Source organism: Primulina huaijiensis, chromosome 8, assembly GCF_012295235.1.
Source record: "Primulina huaijiensis isolate GDHJ02 chromosome 8, ASM1229523v2, whole genome shotgun sequence".
Classification (NCBI taxonomy): Eukaryota; Viridiplantae; Streptophyta; class Magnoliopsida; order Lamiales; family Gesneriaceae; genus Primulina; species Primulina huaijiensis.
This window is the reverse complement of record NC_133313.1, coordinates 4,151,046-4,159,808: the sequence shown is the minus strand read 5'-3', so window position 1 is coordinate 4,159,808 and position 8,763 is coordinate 4,151,046. Positions and strand designations below refer to the sequence as shown.

General features: G+C 35.2%; 2 protein-coding genes across 2 annotated transcripts in view; one reads left to right on the top strand and one right to left on the bottom strand.

Moving 5' to 3' along the window:
- Positions 1-367: 367 nt before the first annotated feature.
- On the top strand, positions 368-2,916 carry LOC140982564 (cytochrome P450 CYP749A22-like). Its single transcript, XM_073449122.1, has 5 exons — positions 368-713; positions 826-1,049; positions 1,338-1,570; positions 1,662-2,040; positions 2,392-2,916. The coding sequence occupies exons 1-5, from the start codon at positions 368-370 to the stop codon at positions 2,848-2,850; spliced, it is 1,641 nt and encodes a 546-aa protein (XP_073305223.1). The 3' UTR covers positions 2,851-2,916.
- The window catches only part of LOC140982565 (uncharacterized), a 23,045-nt gene continuing 17,004 nt past the window's right edge, over positions 2,723-8,763 (bottom strand). Inside the window, exons 3-12 of the mRNA XM_073449123.1 lie at positions 7,801-8,023; positions 7,558-7,727; positions 7,261-7,472; positions 6,531-6,665; positions 5,771-5,899; positions 4,766-5,184; positions 4,017-4,233; positions 3,717-3,910; positions 3,297-3,551; positions 2,723-2,948 (exon numbers count right to left, since the gene is read on the bottom strand). Of these exons, the coding sequence (XP_073305224.1) occupies positions 3,329-3,551; positions 3,717-3,910; positions 4,017-4,233; positions 4,766-5,184; positions 5,771-5,899; positions 6,531-6,665; positions 7,261-7,472; positions 7,558-7,727; positions 7,801-8,023 (1,922 nt within the window). The 3' untranslated portion in view covers positions 2,723-2,948; positions 3,297-3,328. The remainder of the gene's footprint in view (positions 2,949-3,296; positions 3,552-3,716; positions 3,911-4,016; positions 4,234-4,765; positions 5,185-5,770; positions 5,900-6,530; positions 6,666-7,260; positions 7,473-7,557; positions 7,728-7,800; positions 8,024-8,763) is intronic.

The following is an 8,763-nucleotide window of genomic DNA, read 5'->3' as shown; positions in this document are numbered from 1 at the left end:
CAATTCTCAAACAACACTTTGATTAGGTTTTGCGCTTGAGAGTCTCCAACACTTCACAACAACACATCAATACAGCGAGACTCGACCACTTAATTTCTTTAGATAAACTCACAGTTTCTATTATTCCTTTCTCTCTCTCCTCTACAACATCTATTCTTTTATATATATATANAAAGCTTTTCCATTCGAATACATAATCAATCATATTATATTTCAGAATTCATCCTTCGAAAGCAAGTCTTTCGATTCCAAGTCCGAAAAATAATGAATTATATTGGAAAACTCAAATGTAGTCATTGATTACGTCATTATAATGGATTATTGTATAAAAAACAAATAAAGAGTCAATGTGTGTATATATAAATGTATGCTTATTTCTGTTCTTCAAGAAGAACAGCATCAAATCACTTCCATTCTTTCAAACAAATTAAAGTCCCGGATGGAAGCCATGATTACCCTTTTGTCGATCTTTCTATCATCCCTTTTACCGGCAATCCTTTTAGTTATCATATACAAGTTGTGGTGGATCCCGTTTCGTATTCAACAAGAACTTGAATCCCAAGGAATCAAAGGTCCACCATACAAGTTCATATACGGAAACACGAAAGAAATCATCCAAATGAAGAAGCAAACAAGTAGCACACCCATGGATTTGTCACACGACGTATTTCCAAGATTGCAGCCTCACTTGTATTGCTGGTCCAAGATTTATGGTAAAAGATCATATTTCCATTTGTTTCAGTGTCTTTCGATTATGTCATTTGGGTTCTATGCATACTTTTCGATTTCTTGAATGATTCATGTCGGGGAATGTTACTGAATCAGGTGATGTTTTCTATTTCTGGATGGGAACTAAACCTTTTGTTGTGGTTACGGAACAGCAGATGGTTAAAGAAATACTAAGTAATAAAGAAGGTAAGTATTTGAAACTTAAAATTGAAGGGTACTTGCAGAAACTATTGGGAGGTGGGATTGTAGTGGCAGAAGGTGAAAAATGGTCAAAGCTTAGGAGATTGGCTAATCACGCTTTCCATGGAGAGTGCTTGAAGGTGAAAATCTCTCATTGATTGGTTTGATCCAATTACTGTTCAAGAACCCTGTGAACAACATACAATGACATGTCACCTTTAGGATATTACGCCAATAGTGTATCTAAGGAGGACATTTACCGATACATGTGGGTCCATTGATTGTTCAGTCGACCCCACAAGTATCCCTTAAATACATACTAGGTGTAGTATCCTAAGGTAACATGAAATTTCCCTCCTATAGACATACATGTATTATTTATCATGCCTGAAATCATAACAAGAGATTATGGGTTCACCGCGGTTCAGGATATGGTTCCAGCAATGATCTCTAGTGCTAGAAACATGGTGGATAGGTGGAGGAATTACGAAGGGAAAGAGATCGAAGTGTGCGAGCAATTCAGGCTTCTAACCTCAGAAGTGATCTCCAGGACAGCTTTCGGAAGCAGTTACTTGGAAGGGATAATGATATTCGAAACCCTCACAAAGTTGTATTCCTTGATCTCCAGAAACACGTTTAAGATAAGATTTTACGGCTCTAAGTATGTGGTTGATATTAATTACGAATGTATATTCTATAATAAGAGACCCTCGGTTACACATTACTCAATGCTTAAGAGGTTAATTCTGCAGAATGCTTATTCAGACTGAAGATGACATTGAAGCCAACCGAATCGAGAAACAGCTCCATGATTCTATTCTGGAAATTGTAAAGAAACGAGAAGCCGAAGCTAGTAAAGGGCAAGTTAATGGTTTTGGAAATGATTTTTTGGGATGTCTCCTGAAAGTTCACCATGACATGGATCCAAAAAATCAAGTTTCGGTCGATGAAATCATCGATGAATGCAAGACCTTCTATTTCGGTGGACAAGAAACTACTTACAGCTTACTATGTTGGAGCATTCTCCTGCTTGGGATTCACACGGATTGGCAAGAAAAAGCAAGAAAAGAAGTGATTGATCTGTTCGGCAAAGAAAATCCTAACTCAGAAGGCATCGCTAGATTGAAAAATGTAAGTAATGTTTCGTAGAGATTCAAATTTTTGGATCTTTATATAGGCTAATCTAGCCAAACTTGGTCAAATTGAGCCTGAATACGAATTAAAATTTCATATTCGAGATCAACTTTAAATTTATTAAAGCACTTCAGATCTCTTTTAAATGAAAGTTGGAATCAAGTTCAACTTCTCATGAATGAACTTGATATCAACTGAATTTTTTTAATCACAAGTCTAAATTTACTAAAAGCATAAGTTCAACCGTCTCCAAACCTGAAAATAGACTAACACGACCACTCGACTAAATAACGGGTTCCTCTGTTATTTCCTGTGCATGACACGCATGATTGCTTTCTTGAAATGTAGGTAACCATGATCATCTATGAAACTATGAGGCTATACAGTCCTGTGACTACTATTACAAGAAGAACAGAAAGAAAAACTAGATCAGGGAAATATCAGTTACCAGCAAATGTCAACCTGTTGATTCCTCCTCAAGCATTGCATCGAAATCCTGAAACATGGGGACATGATGCCCATGTGTTTAAACCAGAGAGATTTTCCGAAGGATTGGCGAAATCAACAAATGGCAATTCCTTGGCGTTCCTGCCCTTTGGTTTTGGACCTCGAATGTGTGTTGGAATGAACTTTGCGCATAACGAAGCTAAGATAGCGCTATCAATGATCCTTCAACGGTACAAGTTCACTATATCACCAAACTACATTCACTCACCACATATAGTTCTCACCATGCAGCCTCAACATGGAGTAAAAATCTTGCTGCAGCAGCTGAAAGCAGAAGCTTGCATCATCAGTTGTCATTAATATTGAAACAAGAACTACTGCTATTGTCTGGAGTCATACTAATATAAAAATTCATTTTGCTTGGTCTTTGAGAGTGATTAACATGATTGGGTGATTCCCTGCAAAAGCACGAGACAGGCAGTTTCAGGAGTCAAAACGAGTATTTAAAAAAATATATAAATAAAAAATCAAAAAGTTTTGGTTTGATTTCTCGATCTTATCCCTGATCGCGAAAAAAGTTACAAATTCTAGGAAACCAAAAGAAATGAAGCAAATTGTTGTCCAATATATGTTGCCACGAATTCACATCTCCCAGAATATACCATGAATGAACGGTTAAAAAACCCACTAAGAATTGCAGAAAATATTAGAACGAAACTCCAAAAAAATATGTAGCCTCTGTAGAGGATATTGGAAATTATTAATATTCATTTGCATGCAGATTCAGATAAAGGATTGACAACAACCTGAAATTTAGTTCCATAACAATGAGTAGTACTTATGCAGCTCTTTTCTCGTGTCCTGATATTTGATTCAAGACTCCCATAACTTTGAGTAGAAAAGCATACTCATAAGCTGTCTCCGAACAATGAGCAAAACGACCACAATCACGGAAATGTCCCCCATTCATATTCGTCTGCAGAATTACTGAAGAAGAACAACTTGAGCATGCTGTATCTCGTATCTTTGCCACCCATTTTGCCGCTTCCCAAACACCAACCCTTAAGAATGGAAGAATCGGAAGTACATATTTAAAATAACAGCAGAATATATTTCATAATATGGCAGAGTTGACCTAAATTACGAGTAGGGCTATGAGAACAAATAAACGAGCTGACAACATAGCTAAATATATGTTGAAATGATTATCTAAAAAGTTTGATTACCGGGAATCATTGAATGAGGACGAGATGAGCATTGAAGGACAGCAAACACCTTGAGGTATATTATCATAAGGAGAGTACTTGAGAATATAGTCAAAGCAAGACTTCGTTTGAGGATTTCCAAATTCTTCATAATCCAAAGTAGTAAGAGGTAAATTGGGATCTAATAGAGTGTTAAGTACATCGAGAAAGGGAACCTATCATGGAAAATGCAAAAGCATTTAAAATTTGAGATCCAAGACAAAGGAACAGTAAATTTAAATTACATTTAAAAGTTTACAAAATGGTTATTTCTCTGCTTACCTTCAAAATGGCAGCACGAAATAATTCAGGATGCATATTTACAGCTGCTCCCACAAGAAGACATCCAGCACTGATACCTACTGCACCAAGCTGATTTCTATGGACTAGACCCTCGTTGATCAAATGGTTGCCACATGCGACAAAATCATAGATGGAGTTCAACTTGTTCGATAAACGGCCAGATTGATGCCAAGAAGGATCTGCACCAGCACCACCCCTGCACCAAGAAAAAAATCATATGCAAAAAAAAATGTTCGGTATTCTACCAACAGCATTTGATAATCCTCAATCAGTGGAACGAATTACTTGACAATAGTTCTAGCAGAAGAAAGGAATAGATAAATACTGCATGGTGTACACAATTCCAAAACAAACTCGCAGTTCTTCACATATGGCATATGTTTATGCATGATTAAGAGTTCTTTGCTCTGTTGACAAGTTTTTAAGGTAAAAATTTGTTTGCAAAATGCAACATTAACAAACTATAAGACAACCTTTTGAACAGTTTCACAGAAATTGCTAAAGTACACTACAATCAGTAGTTTAAATAATAAGTTATGGCATTTTCAACAATAATGGCAGTTTGGTATACACATTAAAAAGGGGAACCATCAGACATAAGTTTCTTTGACTAGGAACAAAACAATATGAAAATACAGACAAGAGCATAAGATAATTCCACAAAAAAATCATTCATTAAAATTTGAAGATAAAATATATTTAGAAAATTATGACTCGGCTTCCAATACCTCACATCTGCGAATGCAAACACCCAACCCCGATCAATTAAGCTTAAACGGTCTGGACACCAGCTTTTATCAAGACCCTCACCATATGCACCATACACATGTAGAAGTCCAGGAGACCGCCCTTTCTGAAATGCAGTGCGTGAAAACAGGATGGTTAACGGGACTTTGACACCATCATGAGAAAAAACCTCTTTCTCCTCACAAGTGTATTTCTGAGAGAAACCTTCCCATCTGTAAAATCCATTATCCTTAGCACCTTTTCCTTTCTTGCATGAGAATTCAAGAGATTTAACAGTGTCAGGGGCACTAAATGGTGAGTTATTGTCAACTACATTCATCGAAATATTTGTCACATCTTCCTGCTGAACAATGACAAAAGTTTTCCTAACCATGTCATAGTCAACGATAAGATCAGGCATCTGTCACATTAGTGAAGAGAGAGAGCCAGGTAAGTAAAACTTTTTAAACAAGAACTTAAAACCAGGGTGTTCAAGAGACATACGATTTAAGTGCCATTCAAACAATACGAATTTCATTGATCAAAAAAGGATTTTGGCTTCAATATAAAATGTTTATTGCTTCATATGAGGCCCATATTAAGAACTCAGTATTAGGAATCACCTAATAGCTTTCCAGCCAAAAACAGTTTTTTTATGCAACATATTCAGAAAATAAAAGGTTTAATTTATAAACTAAAACATTGCAGTTTCATTACACCAATAAAACAACCATCAATAATCCAGAAAACCAGGAATTAATATACAATTTTTGCTTTACTCCTCAAGTCATGTATGATTATATCACTCCCAAAACGTCCATAGAGTTTTTATATAAAGCAAACAGTGAACGCAAGATAACTTGTACATCAAAAATTCAATAACGGGGTCCAAAATACGGAATAAGGCAAGTAACAAGCTAAGTAAATTAATCCTTGTACGCTAATTAAATAAAAAAGTGCTAATAGACAATTTTTAAAATTAATCAGTAGCTAATCTGAAACTATACCACAGGTGAAGAAAGGACAACACGGTAGACTGAATTCTTGAAGTCGTGATTTGAACCGGGTGTGATGGTACACATGTTTGAAGGCATTGGAAAAAACCAAGGATTGAGATCACTAATCTCCATTTGTTTCTGCAACACAAATCAATACAGATGAGAAGAAGATGAAAGCTGCAGCTAAGAACATGATCGCAACAACAATAATAGCTAGATTGATGAAATTTGAGAAGGTGAGGATGTTCATATGAGCAAAACAAATATAATGCATGTCATTGTAACGACAACATTTATACAAGAAACCAAAAATGATTAAGGTGATGATTGTGCTAATCATTACAATGAAGTAAACTACGGTCTTCATTATCATTTATAAAGATCTTCGAATTGTGCAAACAAAGACAACTGGAAAAAAATTATCAGCATAGTCTAAATGTTTGATATTACAATTGCACATTTCTCTGTTACTCAAACATAGCAAAAATCTTCCCAGTACATGTCAAAAATGAAAATAAGGTTCATAAGAGAAAAAGTTGAAGACTTTAACAACCAAAACAACAGATGCATATGTATAACATCAAAGAAAATTTAGAATTTACTCATAAGAAGTATCATTGTAACAGATATCCAAAATTGTTTTCACATAATTTACAAAGTGAAAATTGTAGTGACACCAAAGAACCTCGGTGATGGATAAAACACAGAAGTCAAATGCAACATTACTAAAATCAGGTCCTTCCTTGAACAGAAAATATGAAACGAACACCTGACGATCAACATCAAACGGCATGGGGATTGAACATATTGAACGGCAACCATTTTTGTTAAGAAAGATGACCAGATGTTCGTTAAACATGTCCATATCTTCCAGGCAAACATCTTCACCGGGCATGATGGCATCCTACAGAGAAGGTGATAATAAATTAATTTGAGAATCTGGTATTCATAAGCTAAGTACAAGATATATAACAAAAAGAAATATGGATCAGATTATGTTCAAAGTAGCACCCAATAAAAGCAAGAGAATATATAATATTTATTGACAAGGATGTTCATAAAAAATATCAAACCAATGGAACATGAACATATCGTCAACTTCTTTGCTTAGAGCATGTTTTGTCAAGACACACAGCTTAAGGAATTATATATATCGCCCATCAGCTAAAAGTTGTAAAAATACAAAACTTTGAAAAATTCATTAAATCCAATCTTCCCGAAAAGACTTAAAATATTTTTAAACTCGTCATACAAAATATTTTAATGGAACGTTCACAACGAGGTTCCAAAATAATTTGTCAAAGCACCAAAGCTGAATGTTCTTGTTTAAGATCTTGAATTATCCTCAAATGCAGCATTTGGATGTTCCTGGAAGGTTGGAAATTAAATTCAAGTCACTACACTGTTCAAGCTGAAGAAGCTGATCCCAAAATCATCAGTGATGAAGGACATCTATGATCTTTCACAGATAAAAATCCAAGTAAAAAACAAGATATTACCTGCATGTTAGCTGATTGCACATCATCATCTCGACATCGGGCTAGATAATAACCACTCCCTAAAAACTTCTTACCCTCCCCTGTTGGAGCATTTGTAAGGATGTAAAAAAAGCCACAATGATGTTCCAAAAAGTATTGGACTCCGGAGACACGTTTACAGAACCTTTGCAACCCGGCTTGTAGATTGGTAGCATTTATGATATAAACCTGCACTGCCGCTTAGACATCAGTAAAGTATACAAGAGGTAGAGAAATATATGATGAAATTTGATAAAAACAAAAAGAAAAGAAAAGAACAGAATTGAAATGGATAAGTTCCTTCCTCTGATGAAGTCCTTGAATTAGAATTCAATGTTATAAACTTGCCATTCTTGGTGTTTGAAAGATCCACACAGAACCGGGAATCATTTTCTGTATATATTATGTTATCATCTACAAAGTCCGATCCCAGTTTGGTACACATGACCCTGAAATTATATATCAGGACAAATAAAATAGGGGATACCCAAATGAACTGCACATAAAACTTATAGAATTTACCTGTAAGGTCGTTGGTTCTGGTCATGTAATGTATAGAAGAATGTACAGCCATCCTGTCCCCAAGCCAAACTTATAACACCCTCAACTCTGAAATGTGGTAGGATAGCATTAGTTCTGAGATCCTTAATTTGAAGCTGAAATTGTTCTTCCCCTGTTGTGTCAAGTGTGTAAGCAAGGAAATTGTGACATGGTGATACTCTGCAGGTACCCACGTGGACATATCCTAAAAAATAGATAATAAAACTATTAATGCATATACATGCATAATTGAATATATTTGCACACATTCTCTTAAAAACTTGTGTTCTATGTAGGAAAAGCACATAATAAATATTCAAGAGAACATACTACACTTGATTCACGTCAGGCATAATACATTTCCTTCCTCCTTACTAACTTCACCCCAAAAGCTAGTTCAAGGAAGAAGGATTGTCCAAATCTATATATAAAACTCTCAATAACTTAATTCACCCCATGTGAGACATTTTACACACCATCTTCAGGCCCAAGAATGAACAATTGTAACGTGAAGTTTATAAGACATTAACGGGTGGTCCATAAAGACAGTCTGACATATAACGGTGGGTCTGTTATCTCATACCATGTTAGTTAGATATGATAAATAAAATCTTTTATTTTTAGGTGATAGAATCATTTATATTTTTTTTATTAATTTGTTTTCTTTCTAGGAAGATATTGATCGGTCATTATCCCAAAATCCTTGGGATTTTGATTGTAGTTGTAAATTATTTATACAACATTGTATTCATACGTAGGGGTGCAATCGAGTCGAACCCGAGTATCACACCATTCAAGCTCCCTCAAAAAAATTTGAAAAACTCGAACTCAAATTTGAGCTCGACTCGATTCAAATATTAATTTTCGAGCTCAAGCTAGACTCGATAACGTATCGGGTTACTCGAGCTCAAAAAACTTGATTCCAATTTTTTAACAATTTTAAAT

What these genes read in the sequence shown, in the direction of transcription:
- LOC140982564 (XM_073449122.1), top strand. Translation starts at nt 368, where the DNA reads ATGCTTATTTCTGTTCTTCAAGAAGAACAGCATCAAATCACTTCCATT. An exon ending in TCCATGGAGAGTGCTTGAAG is followed by an intron (nt 1,050 to 1,337) that starts GTGAAAATCTCT and finishes ACCGCGGTTCAG; the next exon opens with GATATGGTTCCAGCAATGAT. An exon ending in GCATCGCTAGATTGAAAAAT is followed by an intron (nt 2,041 to 2,391) that starts GTAAGTAATGTT and finishes CTTGAAATGTAG; the next exon opens with GTAACCATGATCATCTATGA.